The 20,336-nt window shown below is 26.6% G+C and overlaps 1 protein-coding gene across 1 annotated transcript; it reads right to left on the reverse strand.

Moving 5' to 3' along the window:
* Window positions 1–4,254: 4,254 nt before the first annotated feature.
* Noa36 (zinc finger protein 330 homolog Noa36) lies at window positions 4,255–20,287 on the reverse strand. The gene is made up of 11 exons (XM_087163954.1): window positions 20,102–20,287; window positions 17,114–17,251; window positions 16,040–16,059; window positions 15,883–15,953; window positions 13,550–13,629; window positions 10,932–11,058; window positions 9,393–9,497; window positions 7,854–7,900; window positions 7,142–7,259; window positions 6,976–7,062; window positions 4,255–4,526 (listed from the first exon to the last, which is right to left on the reverse strand). Exons 2-11 carry the CDS (start codon window positions 17,231–17,233, stop codon window positions 4,369–4,371), a joined length of 933 nt encoding a protein of 310 aa, XP_087020080.1. The 5' UTR covers window positions 17,234–17,251; window positions 20,102–20,287; the 3' UTR covers window positions 4,255–4,368.
* Window positions 20,288–20,336: the final 49 nt, after the last annotated feature.

Raw genomic sequence — 20,336 nt, forward strand, 5'->3', positions numbered from 1 at the left:
AAACATAGAGCGTGCTAGTTTTTTTAATTTTATTATTATTACTTTAAAGAAATGAAAAGTTTAAGATGAGTCATAAAATTCTTCAGACTCCCAACTACTCAGCCAACGAAAAAAAATCGTCCCAATTACAAGCTTTTTAACATCAAAATGTGTTTTAAAGTATAAATGCAATTAGCAAATATTTACACTCTTTTCAAAAATATTGATTTTTTTTTGTTTTTAGTTAATAATATGAACATAAAGAAAACTACTTACAGTCTCAGTTAAATCAGTAAAGATAGCTTGTATGATGATATTTATTAATTGACAATTTGATTTATTGAATAAATACATTAACTGATAAAACATTTCAACATTTGGTCAATTATCTAGACTGAATTTAACTGAATTAGTGAATATAATTAACTCAATGTGATCATACTTTTAGAAGTAATCTATCTTTCCTGATTCAAAAAATTCCTGATTTTATAACTACAACCCAATAAAACTTTATGCAACATGAAATATTTTATTATAAAAAATACATTATTGACATGAATTTTTCACAGATTTTTTTTTTTTACTCATTATCACGGGAACAACATGGATGCATACTTATCTGTTGTTATGCTTAAGGGCTCCAACGCATAACCTTTTGCAATCTTTTTGAAGGACACCACACAAGAAAGTAGATCTCTCACATAAATTTGAATCAACAACTCCTCTCTTCTAAATTTATTAAGTTCTCCTATAGTTTTTTCATACACACATTTCATCTCTACACGAAGGAAAACTTTTAATCAACTTCTCTCCAATACTTCCTTTCACTATGGCCTGTGATAGATACGAAAATTTATCATGATTATCCGAAATGGGATCTTCATAAATTTTTTAAAATAGTTTTCAAAAACATAGTCGGTTAATCTCTCCATTAAAAACGGAAAATTAAATTTCAGGACAAGGCGACAACGTATTTCTTGACAAAGCATTCTCACCAAATAAAAAATCTTTTACCCCAGAACTTGTAAATTTTATAATTCTGTTCTAAAAGACACCAACGATCAATATATGTTTCCAATTCAATTCAACAAATTCAGCCTCACATGTTACTTCATGAACTTCACTAGCATTAAGATTAGCTCTGATTTTCATTTCAGTGTCCATCAATAAGTCTGCTTTTTGTTAAATAAGTTTAATTAACTTGTCATCACTGTTTCAAATAGACTCTTCTTAATCAAAATCATTGTAAGTTTAGAGGATAATCTTCGATATAGTGCTCGAGCTTAGAATACGATATAGACAAACAATTACGAATATTTGTTGAGCGTTATCACTGTGATAAGTGCTCAACAAATATTATTTCGTGAAAATGACTCAATGAAATGGTATAGTTGCTCAAATGGTCCTTTTCAAATGAATTATAATAGGAAATTACTCATTTATTCAAATTATAACATTAAACTCAGAAAATACTCAGTAGTATAATAATCTATTCTCAACATTGAAGCTTTTAGAACACTAAAAGGCATCAATTGCTATGGGGAAAAAAATGAACTAAAGCGAGACATTTGAACTTCTTGAATTACAAGTATCCAGTTCTCAATTGCCTCTGTTATTTTGTGGTAAAAACTGACCTCGTGGCATCTGGTTCGTTGGCTCAGGATTGGTCAATGTAAACACATTACTCCTTGACCACAATCATCTGTTTCTTCTGAATTAAAAACAATTGTATTGGACCTTGACCCACAGGATATTTTATTACGATCTTTGGAATTTTAATCAATCTCACTGTTTATGTGCACGATTTTGTCGAAACCAGTAGAGGTCCGTGATTCTGACTTCGTTATTAGATTATCAGGGGTGATTGTGAGCCTAAGTCAAAATTCCGGAAAATTTCTTGAGTTAAAAAAAAAAAGAAGTTTAAATTGAAAAAAATTTAAACAAGTTTTTTTCCCTTTTTCTCAATATTTCTTAGTTTTCTTAAAATATATTTAAAATTTTACACATACCTATGATGACCTGGAGAAGTAATTAAAATTTACAAATATGGCTTTCTTTCTTGAGTTTATGATTATAACAACTATTTACAGATAAAAAATTAATATTAATCATGAATATAAGCTTATAAAGTATCTGTCTGGATCTTCCTTACAAACAAATAAAATAAACTGTGTTTTTAAGTTCCACCTTTGAAAATTTGATTTCCGGAAACTTTGTGATCTATGATTTTTTGACACGTCTGGACCTTCGATCTCCGGAAACATCCGGATCACTGTTAGCGAAAATTCCGGAAATCCGGATTTTTTCCGGAGCACAATCAGCCCAGGATTATCCAATTTCTAATCATACCAAATGTGGAGGAAATACTATTACAACTTGAAATAATGCACCTCAAAATAAATAGGTGCTGGTTCCGGAAGCAGTGTGAATGGCTCGGACTAATATAATCTTTTGAAATTTAGTGCGCGCACATAGGGATATCGTGTAGATATGCTCACCAACCTTAAGCAGTAAAACTGAGTTTCCAAAGCTATACAACTCATCACAAAGATCTTTGATTTTATATACTTGGAACTCTTTTTCTTAAAAAAAGTTCTTGTATAAGCTCGTAGATACAAGTTTATGCCGCATGTGATAAATATAAATAGTAAAAACTTTTAAGATTAACTGTTAATTTACATACTCTTTACAAGCGTTTTTAATGGGAATTTTCATTTCCATATTTTTTACCTCTTCCTGTACTCAGAATTTTCAACCGTGATCAACAACAGAGCTTTCTAGGAAAATCTCAGTAAAAAATAAAATTTTAAAAAGAACAGACTTATGTGAGAAATCAAGCTACTTCAAAATAATCAGCAGTTAAGTACTTAAATTTTTATTTTCAGATCACTTAGCACAATACGGTTAATCAGGGTAATTTCACATAAACCCTTAAAAGTAATCAGTTTCAGTTATTTTCTAGTATATTCCAGTTTTCTAGTAATATCAGTATATAATCATAGAAAAATTTTTGCCACTTAGAAATATCCAGACTAGAACTTTGGTTATTATTAAATATGATGTCAAGTTTTACATATCATGTTTTAAGCGTCATTTGTCGTATAACGCTCAAATTTCTATAGCCAGTACACAAAACAGAGCAGGGAAATTTCAAACAAATCCTTGGAAAAAAAAGGTCGTTTTAATTTTTTTTTGGATTTTTAAGAAAACAATTTTGGGGAGAACAATGGTTTTATGTCCAGATCTTCTCCATTTTTCTCTTTTTCTTCTGCCCATTTGAGTGTAAATGATTCACACTGTTTTTTCATTCAGCTTTAAGATTCTATATTTAAAATTAATTTGCATTTAGAATATATTTAAAATTTTGCAATTTTTACTTATTTAGGCATAATGTGCAAGGCAGTTTTAAGCTCATATTCCTTCTAAAGTAAAATTTTTTTTTCACTTACAAAATCAAGACAGGAATTAATGTACATACTAGGACTATGAACACACTGATGCTGAAAGCATGCCATCGAATGTTGCCATAGGAAAAGAATTTCACTATGCACTATTTAAAGTCTGTAAGTAGTTTTCTCTATTTTTTTTACTAACACTTGCATTAATTTTTTGGAACACACGTCGACTCCTAAAAACAACTTTATTGTTCTGAATATGGAAATTTTTACTTTAGGAACATACATTTAAAGCTGAATTTTGTAAAGAAATAGAAACATTCCAGCAACTGATGACTAATTTTTTGCAATCACAAAATTCAACTATATCACCTTGATTGGGGTTGTAACCTATTTACAGAAGATCTATAATTTAGTCTTTTCGAGATCTAAAAAATACTAATTAACTTTTGACATAACAATGTATTTTCAGAGGACTGGAAATTTTTCAGAATAAGGTCTTCACATAGAAAGTTTATGGACAAAGTTGGTATATTAATATAACAACTCTTTAGAAATTTCATAAAAATTATTAAATAGATTTAATTAACAATATGTATTTTCTTAAAATTAACCATTTGCTTTTTATTTTAGGGATGATTTCTAGTGAAGTCAGACATGCAATTTTTGTTTAAATATTATGGGTAATTTCTCATTAAATAAAATATGAAAAATAGGTAAAAATTTTTGCTTAATTTAACAAACATAGACAATAATTGCAGAAAGAAAAAACAGCATGCAAAAATAGTTGTATTTATCTAAAATCAATAAAAATGACTAAGATTATCCTTTTGGATAAGCCATTGAAAATAATGAGTGTTAGAAATAAAGAACTTGGAAATAAAGAAAATTAAGTCGCTATTTATTATCCATTTTTCACAATTAATAAATATCTAATTCATAAAAATAAACATTTATTAAGATTTTTTTTGAATACATAACAGAGGAAAATTGATTAAGTTTTTTCCTTTTTATCAGAATCTTTTTCCTCTTTCTCTTCCTCTTCTTCATCATCATCGTCTTCTTCATCATCATCATCATCCTCATCTTCATCATCGTCATTAGAAGAATAATTACCATAGTCATAATCTTCATCATAATTATTGTAGCCACCTTCAAACAGAAATAATGCAAACTGAGATTGATCATAAAATATGTCGAGCATAAAAAATTGTAGTTATGAAATATTTGCAGGATAACAAAAAGCAAAATAATACTTTTTTTAATGATAAATCTTTTTTTTTCCCTTAAAATTTTTTAAATGCACCAGAATAAATTTTAACGGAATTTGAAGCTTTACCTTTTTGTTCCCTTCCCTTATGAAATAAAAACATGAAATAGAAGTAGGTACATAAGGAGTAGGCTAATAAATAGGAAAGCAACCTAGTTGAAGTTCAGAAGAAATCATATTTGATGCCAGAGGATTATTAGTTAGAAACAATGAATAGTTAAGCTATAATTTTTTTTTAATGTTGAGTGTGCACTAAGGTTTAAGATTTAGTAAATAAAATCGATCAAATATGTATTAAGAAACTTAAAATTTTATAAAAATTGGAAACAAACTTATAATAATAATAAAGAAACTAAATAATTTCAGAATTATATTAGAGCTAGTGAAATCAAGTTTTATCATATATGATTGAACTTTTTTATTGTATTTGAATTAAACATGGTCTACAAAACATTTTTAACAATGTATTACAGGAGTAAAAACAATTTAAATGTTCATTCTTTTGTTTCTTTTAAGGAGAAGAAAAGTTTAAAAACATTGAACTAAGCACAGGTTGTTAAAATTTACCCTAACAAATGTTAAGTTGTTCTACGAGATCTTCTATTATATACTTTCTAAGTTAATTTTTTATTTTATTTTTCAATATAATTAAATAGTCTTATTTAACTTAATCTTAAAAAGCATTGGATTATATTCCTTAACAACTTCATGTATCATTAATATGAAACGAAGCAATACAAAAAATAAATTTCATTTACTCTTAAAAGGTGACTTTAAAAATAACTACAATTAATTTAAAAGTTTTATTTCTATTATTAATAAAAAAGTTACGTATTTTTTACTTGATGTAATAAATATTATTTAAAAAAATTTAACAAAGAATACAAAAAAAAAGTTTAGGCGTGAAATAAAGGTTTTCTAGAGAGTAAAAGTCTAATTTTCCACTTAGCCATGACAAAAAATAAATCTGCAGTGTTAGCTGAATAATTTTCTTAATTTGTTAACAGAAAATTTGGAAAACTGAGATTATTACTACTTTAAGATCAACTTAATGATTGGGAAACCAAAGTTTCCTAGAATTAAAAATATAGATTTATCAAACATTAAAACTAACATTTCATCGGGGGTTTCGAAATTATATGATTCAACAAATTTTATTGCACAAGAGTAATAAAATATACTATTTTTAATTTACTTGGATAACAAAAGAGAGTTTTAACAGCTTCTAGCATAATAGTATTAATGGAGAATTGAACAACTCACAATAGTTTTAGATCAATATATATATATATATATATATATATATATATATATATATATATATATATATATATATATATATATATATATATATATATATATATATATATATATATAAATTTTATAGTACTGTTATACATAAAAAAAAGGAATATTTTTTATATCAATACTTAATTGAAATTTATAATAAAATTTCGAGACTTCCTGAATTAAATGATTATAAAGTAGGGTTTCAATAATCTTAAAGTGAAAATGAAAGGAATATTCAACTTTTCATTTTTGTGCAAAAGGAATTTAGAGGATGAACCCTCAAATCATTATTTAATAAGTCTGTTGAAGATTCATTTATTATTGATTGGAATCAATCATTTTTAAAATCAGATGAAACTGATGAATCAGTATTTGTGAACTTGCTATTGTATGTTCAGAAATTAATAAACAGACGATTCACCTCTGAATTCGGTATCACAAAAATTTCATTGTTTAAAATAGTTAATTGAGTATATAAAAAGTAATAAACTCTTAATTGTGTGATGAAATTACTGATTACGTAAAAAATTTGAAGAATTGAATACTGCGGGTAAGAATATTGCCCCTAATTTTGAAATATCAAATTTTATTATTTTTCCTACATTATTAAAAATAAAAAAGATGTTGGATAAAATATCCAAATCCTTCAACTATACAAATCAATTACATATTTTAAAATTCACATTTGTATTAATAGAAAATGAGATGTTCTGAGCAAACAAATATAATTAGGAGCATCAGGGCTAAAAGTTAAAAATCATGATAAATAAGGGCAAAATATTTTTTACCAGGAAAAAAAGGACAACTAAGAGACCTTCTTTTAATCTTTCTAAAATCTTTCAATTATACAAATCAATTACATATTTTAAAATTCACAATTGCATTAATAGAAAATGAGATGTTCTGAGCAAACAAAAGTAATTAGGAGCATCAGTGGTTAAAAAATATGACAAATACGGGCAAAATATTTTTTATCAGGTAAAAAAGGGCAACTAAGAGCCCTGAATAAGTTGAAGTCTAAATTCAAAACAAAAACAATACCTGAATAGTCACCATAACCAGATGCACCTTCATCATCACTATAACCATTCTCTCCAGTAGCTTGCCTGCCATAATCATGTTTCCTAACTGCAGAAAAAATTAGTAATAAACTTAATATTTAAAAATTTAACACTTAAGAGCCGCTAAAAATAAAAATGAAACTTACTTGACATACTGAGGTCTTTTGTTTGTTGAGTGTCATAATTACATTTTGGACAGGGGATTGGCTGATTTTTTTCATACTTAAAACCTTTTCTCTTAACATGATCTTCACAATAACATGTCTAAATATAAGCATAGAATCTGTTAAATTGCATTGAAGATAAACTTTTGTGATATAAAGTTTTTTGTATTTAATAAAATAAAAAGAATGAAAAAAAATAATTTTTTGAATTATTAAATACATTTTAAAAATAATGTACATAAGAAATGTGATTAAATATCAAAAGTTATAATACATTTTTAACTCATAATAATAAAAAAAAAAAAGCTGCAAAATGGATGAGAATTACTATGATTTGGAAAATTTTTCAAACTTTACATACTTTTGCACTTAAATAAGAACAATAATATTATTAATAAAAATAATTCCAATTCTTTCAGCATTAAAATAGTTAAAATTAAATATTCAGAGAATTCCTTAAGGATTTAATTTACCAAAGATACTTTATTGATATACTTGAGATTTACTTATATTTTATAAACAATGGAGGGTTGTTTAATAAATTAGTAACAATATTATTTTTTTTAAATTTACTTTTATTAAATAACATTATTAGTTAGAAAAAATTAACTAAAGACTAAACTTAGTATTCAGGTGCAAATAGAATTCTGCAAATAAATAAAATCACACATAAAAAAAATAAATAAATTATAACCTTGCATCGTAAACAGGAGTATTGGCCAAGCCTATTACATGATTGACCTGAAAAAAAAGAAGTTAAATTAAAATATTAATGAATGACCTTTACTTTATTTACTAAGGTATTTAATGCAAAAGAGTTTTTTATTTTTTTATTATAACTAACATTTAAATTTTAGCAACTTACAACATGTTACAAATATGCTTCATTTCTTCGGTAAGCGTGCTAAAAATAGTTTAATAGAGCCTTCATAAACAATGAAATAAGTAATATAGGGTTAGAGATAAAATATTTCAGTATTTTCTTTTTCATAAGAAAGCTAAGGAGTTCTGGTTTAATCCTAAATGCTCTCTAAAATCTTTTTTCTCTCAGGAAAAGCCTTTTATTGTAAATTTAATTATTTCAATAATAATTTCTTTCAGATATTCAACTTATTTATAACGTAGTTGGAAAATAATAGTTTAAATAAATAAATATACTTTATTTTGATGCATTTGTAACTTAAAATTTACTCTTACGATTGAATAAACAGTGAAGGAATTTATTATTAATTGACTAATCATGTGACAGTTAATTTAAGAATTAATTTATTGATACATTAAAATTAAAAAAATAATTTCATATTTATTATACACTTATCTAGAATGATTATGTTCACACAGGTATCTAGAATGATGTATGAATTCGCAACATTTTATAAAGTTTTGAAGCAAAGAACATAGTGTTGAAGAGAATGAATTCCATAAAAAATAATAATAAAGAGACTCAATTGAAAAAGATTACAATTGAAAAGGTTTTACTATGACAAAAAATTATGAAAGTGAGTATATTTCTTTGCTTTTTATCTTTCTAATATTAATGTAATAAATAAAGTATATGGAGTTATTAAATTTTTTCAGATTTCACTGAAATTTCACAAATATAACATCATATAAAAAACACATTATTTATAAAAGTGTATTTTTCTGGAATGAGCATTGGCACACCCAAGGGGGTTTTGGGGGTTATAACCTGAAAAAAACAGCATGTTGTGTTCAATTAAATAATTAATATTTTTTTAGTTTATTCATATAATGTTTTTGTGATATGCACATGATTTATTTATTTTTCAATTTAAGCAAATTCTTACAAACTACATTTTGCTGGTAAAAATGTTAGTATCTTGTTCCAATTTTAATTTTTTTCCTCTTTTTTTCCCCCCAAAGAAAATATAATTTGTTTAATATTTTATATAATTAGGATGCAAAGTTTTCGTAACATATTATTTTTGTTGCCATTGTCAATTCAATCCATGTAATAGATATATTTTGTTTCTTCATAAACTGAAAGAAAAAAAAAAACCTCTCGTTGCGCCTTTGGGAATGAGGAAGCAAAATTATTAGCACATAAAAAAGACGTTCACATTACCTGCAACAATTATTGGAAATTTTTTAAAATAACAAAAAAAAGAAGCCTTTTGTACTATGATAAGTCTAATAATTCATAGAAAAAAAAATTTCTCTATAAAAGAAGTATGAAACTAGCTTCTAAAATAATAGTAAAAATGTTACTTACATTTAAGTGTTTCAGATTCTAAAAATTGACAGCTGGCTTGATGTTCAAATTGATCATCTTCACACAGATATGAGTCACAAAATGAACATTTATAAACACGACCACCTGCAGAAGTGTAAATGTTAATGACAATTCAATAAAAATTCCTGTTTACAACATAGTAACATGTTAAAAATATGTATCACAAATGTGTATATTAATTTTGAACAATTCTTTACAATCAAAAAAGCATTTCACAATCCAGCAAGTTTGGACAGAGATTTCTCCTCAACATGTAATCTTTTTTTAAAGAATAACAAATGGCGAAACTGGCTTTCTGACAGGCACCTCTGAGATGTTTTTCTTTTTCCTTTTCCAGTTTCTTTCACGAACACAGGAAGAAGGCTTACTTTACAGAAAGAATGATGAAGCTATGGCTTTATGCTTTGGTCTCATGGATTTTCTCCATGATCTTACTGGATGGAAAAGCCCTGAGGCTATTAAAAATCTTGTCTTAGAGGTATCTTAGTTGAGTTCTTGTAATTCATTGGAGAAATCATCAAACTATTTCTAACAACTACATCAATATTTGTTTGTTGCTTACAATGATGTTTTGGGTGGCTTCGTAATGATGTGAAGCCGATAAATGTCCATTGTTGCTTAGTTTTTAAAGTCTTTGTCTTATTATCTTTCTAGTATGTGTTATTGTATGCGTTTGGTTGGAATTATAATCTTTATATATCAATTAATACTTTAAAAAATGTATAGTCCAGTTAAAAAATACACAACATACAGTAGAGTCCCGATTATCCGAGTTTCCGTTTTAACCGAGCTATCAAATATTTCAAGGACTTCTTTTTTGCTCTAGTTTATTTTTTAATTTTAAAACTACTACCGAAAAAAAAATCTGAAATTTATTTTCCAAACACTTAGGAAAACAAAATGTAACAACTTGATCCGATGAAATGATTGTTATTATGGTCAATAATGAAAATGAATTTAGCTAAGATGATGAAAACAGTGACGATGAAAATCAACATATAAAAATCTCAAATAAAGATGGACTAAAAGCTATCGAAAGTGCTATTAAATATATAGAACAACAAGGAAAGACAACACCAGCATTCCTGTTTCCCTAAAAAAACGGCAAAACACTGCTGCAGGAAAGAGCCAAAGTAATGCAAAACAAAAAACGATTAAGAACTTTTTTAAGTAAAAACTTTTTAATTCTCGTAAAGTATGCTCTTTAAGTAAGCTTTTTAATTATAATATGAATTGCATGTGGTGTACTCATATAAATTTTGTATATGTTAAATTTGTTACATTTATACCCACTCTTTCCTTTTTTATACTCTTCACTTTAATCGAATTTTTCGGTTATCCGAGTTAGTCGTGGTCCACATTAACTCAGATATTCGGGATCCTACTGTAATACTAAATTTTAGAAAATCCAAATGACCAAGAAAAAAAAGGTAATATCTTCTAACAGACAATTCCTATTGTATAAACACATTTAATACCAAAATAAAAATCTAGTTCAATTTGTGTTGAAGATATTACCATGATCCCAGACACCTCTTTGACACTCAGCACAAAGAGCATCTTGTAGCGGACAGTTGCATGCATGAGTTGTGAGACATTTTTTACCATGGCATACCCAAGCTTCACAGAAATCACAAATAGCACCCTGGAAACACAAAATTAAAAAATTTATACAAATATCAATAGTACAGATCTTTTAAAGAAAGGAAAATTTAAATACAAAATATTAAAAAAGCATTTATTAACACATTTTAGGCCAGAGGTGCATAAACCAGGGGTGATTGTGAGCCCAAGTCGAAATTCCGGAAAATTTCCTGAGTTACACAAAAAAAAAAAGTTTAAATTGAGAAATTAGAAAAAAATTAAACAAGGTTTTTTTTCCTTTTTCTCAATATTTCTTAGTTTACTTAAAATATATTTAAAATTTTACACATACCTATGATAAACTGGAGAAGTAATTAAACAAATATGTCTTTTTTTTTTCCAGTTTATGATTATAACAACTATTTACTGATAAAAAATGAATATTAATCATGAATATAAGCTTATAAAGTATCTCTCTGGCTCTCCCTTACAAACAAATAAAATAAACTGTGTTTTTAAGTTCCACCTTTGAAAATTTGATTTCTGGAAACTTCTGTGATCAATGATTTTTTGAAACGTCTGGACCTTCGATCTCCGGAAACTTCCGGATCACTGTTAGCAAAAAGTCCGGAAATCCGGAGCACAATCAGCCCTGATAAACTCACTATTTCAATAAATATTTTTTTTTTATTAAAACCATGGCATACATTTCCCACTAATTTTATTTTTCTACAATTGTCAAGGGTTCTGAAGACATCTATAAAATATTAGCAATTCAATTGGAGTAAACACTTCCTATTGAGAAATTTTTAAACTTCACTAGTTTCGTAACTTGAGATGCTTATTGACAAATTTAACTGCTTGAAAATATATAATTATTTCATTTGAGACTAAATAAAAGTTTTTATGGAGCAAAGTTGAAAATTCTGTAAATAAAATAAAAATAAAGCAAAATTCATAAAAAAATTAGTGCTCAGTTAAATGGTTTGTCAACTGATTTGGCCAATGGAGCACCATGTTTATTTATTTTTATTTCAAAGCTTTTTTGTTCCTTCATGAAAGTAATTTAAGCATATTTTAATAAATATAATACCACATTTTATAAAATTTCTATGTTTAGCCTAAAATGGATTAGCTCTTTCTAAAGCTGTAGTGGGTATTCTTAACATGAATTTTAGAAGTTCATGGTAAACTATTCACAAATATTAATTTGGGCATTCATTTGTAAGGACTTCAGCTCTGATGAAGAACACTTGAATAAAATTGGTGAATATATGTCAGACTTAGAAAATATATAAAAAGATATAATATATTCTATTTTACGTTTATAGCATTCATAAAATTTGTTTTGTAAATTTAAAAAAAATGTTTTCAACATTTTATCTAATAAGATAAATGAATTTTTGTTTTTGGTATCAATTTTGATTCCAAAAATACTTTAGTTTGCCTTTACTAGAGATAAATAGCCTGTTAAAGGGTTAAACAACTAGTTTTCTCACTATGTACACGTATGAATAGCAAAAACATAAATTTTAAATTTATCTGGTGAAAAGTTTTAAACGTTAGAATAAAGTACACCGAAAAGTATTTGTCAGTTAAAGAAGAAAAAAAGAACTAACTTACATAAAAGTTAACCGCATGCTTAAAATTTGAAGGACAATGATGAATTTTATACCCATTGAAATGATATCAAATTCCTTTTCCTTGAATGTTAAAATAAATGAAAAAAATTTTTTGTTGTAATTATTTATAAAAAAGAGAATGAAAAAAAAACATTTATAAATTTATTATGGTTACAATATTTAGCTTGTATATTTATTTTAGAAAAAATAAATACAGAATTGTATATAAATAGTAGCGTTAAAAAAAAGAAAATAATAATTGGGAGCTGTCAATGGTTATTTTGATACCATTAAAAATAAATACAATATACACGTGCAAATTAAAAGCTTAACAAATTACAAAACTTATTTCTTATTAGATGCTTTAATATATATTTGTCAATTTAATAGAAGAACAGCATAGATTTTTTAACAACTGATAAACTTTTTTTTTATCTGAAATTGAAAGAGGAACATGTTTATATACATTTTTCAAGTAAACACTTTATATTTCACAAGTGTCAGTTTAGGAGTGATTAAACACGTAATATAGCAATTGGCTTTATACTAGAATAAATACACAGTATTCGCAGTTTTCATATTTTTGATTTACTTTCTTAATATCTCTCCCCTTGTTTCCTATTCTATTCTTTCTTAAAAATTTAAATTTTCCCCGAGAAATTTAAATTTTTTTACAAATTGTAATTTTTTGTCCAAGAGTATTAAATTCCCCCCCCCCCCATGTAAAAAAAAAAACAGTGAAAACTATTTTTGTTAAAATATTGGTTTAACATACTTCACAGTAAAGATACCATTTTTGCGAATTAGATTTTGAAATATAGCAGATAAACTATTGTTTATTAAAACAATTATCATTAGAAATATACAAAAAGGGCTTTCTTAGCCCTTTTTCTATTCCAATAAGTAGCCTAAGGTAAAAAAAAATCTTACCACCATGCCCATACCAGTTGCATATATGCCAGGATGTTTGACAACACAGTCTCCCGTTTTCAGCATACATTTGATTTTACCTATAAAATTTTAAAATATTATTATTATATCAGGTCATGACATATTTATATGTAATTTTAAGAGTCTTTATTTTTTACCACAGAACATTGCAGTATTAGGATGATGAATTAAAACATAGATAAAAACCATAAAATCTAAATTTATTATTTATCTTAAAAAAAAAAAAAAAATGCAAATCATAACCATTTCAATGACTTATTGTCATTTGTTATCATATTTTTTTAATAAAGGGATATAGAACTAAAAGTTAAAAATGATTTTTTTTTGAGCCCATGGAATTCAAAATGTCTAAACAAAGCTCATATTGAACAGGGTTCCCACTCAATTTCAGAAAAAAAAATTCCTGACTTCTCCAGGTAAATTTCAATGTGAATCGAGACCATATTTTCATCAGAAAACTTTTAATATTAGATTTTCTGGGAAAAAAATATCATTTAATGAGGATGGGAACATTTCAGTTTGACTAAAAAGTGACATTTTTACAACAAATAATTGTAATAGGTGTTTGAATTATTTAAGGTGAATATCAATAACTGATTACTGTCACTGACAATTTTAAGAATGGTTATTTTCCAGGTATGATACAGGAATAGTTCAAGTTTTTGCAAAAAAATTTCAACTTTCCCTGACTATTCCCTGATTTTTGGAGTTAAAATAAAATTCCCTGACCATTCCAGGTTTTCCCTGTTCTTTCTGATCCATGGGAACCCTGTTGAATAACTAAAATACTTCAAAGTACAATTATTCAGAGGCATTCCATTTCTCGATAAATTAATAATACAAAACCTTTTTTTTTAAAAAAAAAAGTAATATACAATATGAGCATCAAGAATTTTACCAGTAATATGATGTAGTTAATAACGAAAGCCAGTACAGAAGAACAAAAATGCTTCATTAATATTTTTTAACAAACAAAATAAAATATCGGATTCCTCTTAGTGTCCCTTTTCAACCGCAACAAAATAACTGTTCAGTTGTTGTAAAAAGTATATTTTAATTAACCTTGATGCTGAAGCTTTAAATAAACAGGTTTCAAAAAATAAAATAACTAAAAATTTTAAATAATAATAGAGAGAAAAAAAACTAAAAGAGAAGTGAATATTAGCGAAGGAAAAAAACCCAGATATCTCATAAAAAAAAGTTACTAATAACACATTGAGTTCATTAAAAATGTTGAAATTCACAGCCTGGTACGATTGATTGATTGAATGTAGGGTTTAATGGCACAAAGTCCAAAGAAGGACATGCTGCGCCAAACAAACGGTTTTAATAAAAATGTAGATTACAAATTTTCCTGATTAAAAATCACACGGAATTTATAAAACTAGATACAACGTGACAGAGGTATTCAAAAGTGAGTAAAATCAGATAAAATATAAATGTAGTAAAGCATTATAAAACAGTTGCATTCAAAGCTGAATAAAATCAGATAAAATTGTGAATAGGATAAAACAGTTAGATACAGTATAAAAGACCAATTGCGTGTAGAAATGCAAACACAGCCTGGTTTGAAGGGAGTTGGACACTTGTTTGGGAGAACAGGAGTTTGAGTTCCGCAGACTGAAGAATCCTTGTGTGTTAAATGGTGACTGGTGCACCCTAAATCTGTTGGGGGTCACAAAGTCCTCCAAGTTCTCATAACAAATCAACACCTCTGGGAGTACTGACCCAAGAGTTTCCTTGTCTTCCAAATTGGGTTCAAAATTACAAGGCTACAGAGTTGTAGTCGCAAAATCAACTTTGAGTCGGCTGTACAACGATGGTTTACATATGCTTAAATAGCTAGTATATTAATGTAAAAAGAAAAAAAAAACTATGAAAAATTGATTCATCAAAATTTTCTATGCTTTAGTCATTTAATTTCTAAAACTCTTTATGAAATGTTCAAAATGAGTAAACATAGTATATCTTTGCTTTGTAGTTTTGAAAGGGGGAAATGAGTTTCAAGGGATAGTAAAAAGGCAGAAATTAATCAAAATATAGCATGCCTGTAATGTGGTATTATTCATGCTTTATGCAGTAGTTTACCTTAATTTATGCAAGACTGTGTTTCTTAAAATCAAATTAACATTAGAAAATTTGTTTATTACATTTAAAAAATGCTTCACATAAAGTAGTACAGATAATATCAATAGCCCTAAGCAATTGATGACATATACAAATTGTTCTCAATAAAGAGATATTTAATTTAAGCAGAGAAAAAATAATAACAGACCAAATGTAATAAATTTAAGGTATAAAATAAAATATACCGCATTGGCAGCAAATGGGCATCCTTTGAACAGCAGAACAGAAATAACAAAAAGCCCTATTTTTTTGCTTCCTGTAACACAATTAAAAACTCAATGAGACATACATATTATTTACAATTGAAATATTCAGATACTTTAAGTAACATTAATTACATACCTATTACACTTATCACATTCCTAAAAGAGAAAAGAAAATAGTAATTAAATTAAGAAATCATACAACAATTTTTAAATTCTGACATTTGAAAAAAAAAAAAGAAGTTTGATTCTTTCTTTTTTTTAAAAAATATTGAAACATATTTTTATATTATATTTTTTAAGCCTAACATTACAAACTTTTTATTTTATTTCTTGATTTTGTGTTTTAGTCACTATTACAAACATTACAGCTTTCTATTACAAACATTACAGTTTATTTCATTGGTATTAATAACTAATAATATTGGAACACTTTAATGTGTCATTTGTAAAAAGATATGTTTGAAATTTCTCTTCGTCTCTTATTTATTAAAAGCTATATCTACAAACGAAATAAAATATAACCAATGCATTTACTTATTAACTGAAATAGAATTTTAACTTTGTCTTAAAATGTAATGTGTAAATATACATACACTTAATTTTTAATATTAATAAATATTATTTTTTTCTCACTTAATTTTATGTTATATAGTAAGCTTATTTATAAGTTTAATTTGTAATATTTTCTATAACTTTTTCATTCGTTAAATTAAATTTAAATATTATAATAATCAATTAAAACTTAGAAACAATAGCAACATCTATCCTGCCCAAAATCAAGAATTTCAGCTTTAATGGCTCAGAAATTGATGGACACTATGTGGGTTTTAAAAGCAATCATTGTTTTAATTTTACTATAAATCACAATATGGTTAAGTCAAGAATAAATGAGAAAATCGGGTGAGTCTGGATATCAGTTAACCGGATTTTCTAACCAAGTCCAAGCAGTGAAAAACCTGACTAGGCATCCAGTTTGCCCAGGTTTTAATAGCTAGCTATAATTTAATAGTTGTTACAAGAGCTCAATACATAATTTTAAATTTTACTTCCCAGAAATTACTTTGAATTGCATTTGTTAAAAATAAAAGAAATATTCTGAGTCACAATATTGCATGTCATAGTTCTTATAGCACTGCTAAATTATCTTGTCTTTTTTTCAGAATTGCAACATTCATCTTTAATCATTGATTTAAAAAAAAACTACTGTTACCATTGAAAAATTACAAGGATGTTCAGCTAAAGGTTTTTGATTAAATGCTGTTCGTATTTCTTTTTGGCGCATACGCTGTTTTTCAGCTTTCTTCCTTTGCCCAGTTTTCTTTTTAGGCATGATGATCACACAAAATAGCTAAAATAGAGAATGCAACATAGGAACTCATTAAAATACATTAAATTTAATGTTAAAAATACATAAGTAGCACCTAAAGAAGCCTATAAATTAATTAAGAAAAATTTAAAAAGCGAATTTTTTATGTAATTTTTGCATATGATAGTTTTGGTCAAAAAAAAACTTTTTTTTAAACAATATCTAATATATTTCTCTTACACGGCGATAAAAAAAAGCCTCATTACAACTCCCCGAATGGCAACGCTAGTAAATAGACCAATGATTACTGCTAAAAATGTCACATGCCAAATCTAGCTAAGATGGCTCAACATATAGCGCTTTTAAAAACGGAAACTGAAATAACCAGGGAGAGCATAAGCTAGGCAGAAGTCTTTGTCGATAGATCTCTATTTTGGTTTTTTGTCGAAAGCGTTTTTTTCCCATGAATTTATGTATTACGAATTTATTTGACAATTTTTGATTTATATCACGAATTTATTTGTTTTACTAGGATTTATTTGTTTATGCAGGTTTTTCCATTGCAATTCACTTATTTAAATTTTTAATAGACTTAATTATAGCCGAAATTTTAATCCTTTTAAAGAGATATCAGTTTTAGAAATTTTATCTTAAGATTTTATACTATAGCACATTTCTAATAGATTTAACGAATTACATGTCATTTATTTGAATTCAAATTTATTTTAAGGACTCAGTACTTACTAAAAAGATGTAATTTTTTTTAGAAAAAAAAGTTGTTATATGGATTTGAATGATTGTTTTGAATTCTTAGAATTTTGTGGATTTGCAATGCACCTAAGTTAGTAGCGAGCGAAGCGAGCTTGGTTTGCGGAGCAAACCATATAACATTGCGTAGCAATTTTCGGGGGTTGGCGAGCGTTAGTGAGCAGGGGGCGCAGCCCACTAGTACTAGATAATAAAATAGGGACTGCAATAACACAGTTTGAGGTGAGATGTTGATGAATGGTTGACTATGTGAGAAGAATAAATGATAAAAAAAAAGATTTTTTTTAATAACTCCAAGCGACAGATGAAGAACGAATTTTTACATTAGATATGTTGACCTTTACCTTAAAGCTCAATAACTTAAATCAATGTTAAACATGATGCATGTTTTTATAATATCTTCTTTAGTTGGATATTTTTTAATTGTACGCTTAAAATTCTAATCCATTCATAAACTTTTTCTTCGCCATAAACCTGTGAGGCATAGTTTAATAAATGAACGAAGTATATTAGATTTCAATAAAAAACCATTGTTAGACATTAATTTAGATAAGGCGTTCCCAAAAATCTATAGATCAAAGACGATGATCGACATCCTAATACTGTAACGTTGGTATAAACGATGGAAATAACGTCGATACATCACAAGAATAATCTAATAACCTAGTTTAGAAAATGTGCGAACTATTACAGGTTTTTTTTCTCTTCATTTTTAGTTTCTGGAACATTTTCTCTCTTTGTTCTGTTTTGCAATCTCATATATCCATGTCTATTTCATGCAGAATAAAATTTTCTGAAATATTACTTAATCGTATTATTGCCTGTAATAGTCTCTATTAAATCCAATTAAGTTAATAATTGCGCATAGTTAATTAGATCCATACATTGTCACATGCTATTTCACATTTCATTTTGAATGAACTGTTTAGCACAGTTATGTAATCTAGATCGGAGATAAAAACGTATCATCTGCTGAACATTTTATCATTTATATATTTGTCTCATTACTTAGTAAGTAACTTTATGGGGGCATAAACTTACACTAGAATATTACTATTGCTCAAAAAAAAAAAAAAAAAAAATTAATAAAATAAAATTAAACAATGTTGTAAAATGTGTCTCATGTAAAGGAATAAAATAGAATAAAATACAATAAAATAGAATTCAGAAAAAATTACTAGGGTATTTCAAACTTATGAGATTCGCATTAAGTTGAAGATAGTAACATATATATATATAAATATATTCATAATAGCAATACATAATATTTATATTGTAGGTTCAAATGTTTGACAATATTGAAATATTTGACAAGAATAAATTAAAACTTTTTCCGTAAAATATATATTTATAATAAAAATAAAATTGTATTTGAATACTTTTGAATAATACATACAATACAAACACATTATAAATGTATTCCAGTAATGTTAAACATCTGAATAAGTTTAAATTCAAGTGGACATTGTTAATCATAGTATTACAAATTTTCAATCATCCAACAGTTAATATTTCAAATTTTTCTAAAAACTAATATTTTGCCCTACTTCATACATATATACATGACATTTAATTATTTCTTTCATCATTTTAATTTTAATGTATGTAATATTTTGGTGGAATTTCCATAATCAAACAATATTTTTGATTTTGAAATGCTTTATTAAACTAATTGTTAAAATAAACATCGAAATACCTAGTTCGATGAGTTTTTTAAGCTGTTATCAGGTCGATGAGTTTTTTTTAGCTGTTATATACCTGAAATTATGGCATACGTGATATAATTCCGAACGTAAGAATTAGAAATTAAAGGACAACAAGGAATTTTTAAAATAAATTTTCCCAAAAAATTAAACTAAACGAACAAGAAACTCAAGATACAATAGTTTATTATCGCTCATAGATCTGAAACTTCATTTGAAAACATTAAATTATAGCTTGTAAGATTTATTTACCTACAACACATTTAAAAACTTGATCTTCGGAAATAATCAAGCTTAATTTGTTTTTAAAGAATTAAGGAAAAGCTGTAATTATATTTTGTAAGCATATCAGTGATACAATCATTAGAAATTTCAAAATAGCTGGATAAAATAAAACCAAGAAAAATAAATATTTATTTACCTAGAGTACAAATAACGCAAATAGCAAACGATTCGGGGACTAACAAATATAGATAGACCGGAACCGGAAATCACATGAACTAATCAGCGCCATCTGATGGTATTAAAAAGAAATTATTGGAGTTCACACACATTCACATTTCTGACATTGTGCTTGGTGTGTAAAGATGTGTGTACGGAAAATCGCCTCTTACTAGAATAAACGGATAAATGTGAATCACTACTATGTGTGTTAT

The sequence above is a fragment of the Parasteatoda tepidariorum genome, chromosome 5, assembly GCF_982258835.1.
Source record: "Parasteatoda tepidariorum strain Cologne lab strain chromosome 5, Ptep-v5.0, whole genome shotgun sequence".
NCBI classification, from domain to species: Eukaryota; Metazoa; Arthropoda; class Arachnida; order Araneae; family Theridiidae; genus Parasteatoda; species Parasteatoda tepidariorum.

What these genes read in the sequence shown, in the direction of transcription:
- Noa36 (XM_087163954.1), bottom strand. Translation starts at nt 17,233, where the DNA reads ATGCCTAAAAAGAAAACTGGGCAAAGGAAGAAAGCTGAAAAACAGCGT. An exon ending in AAAAGACCTCAGTATGTCAA is followed by an intron (nt 7,063 to 7,141) that starts GTAAGTTTCATT and finishes TTTTTTCTGCAG; the next exon opens with TTAGGAAACATGATTATGGC. An exon ending in TGGTTATGGTGACTATTCAG is followed by an intron (nt 4,527 to 6,975) that starts GTATTGTTTTTG and finishes TTCTGTTTGAAG; the next exon opens with GTGGCTACAATAATTATGAT.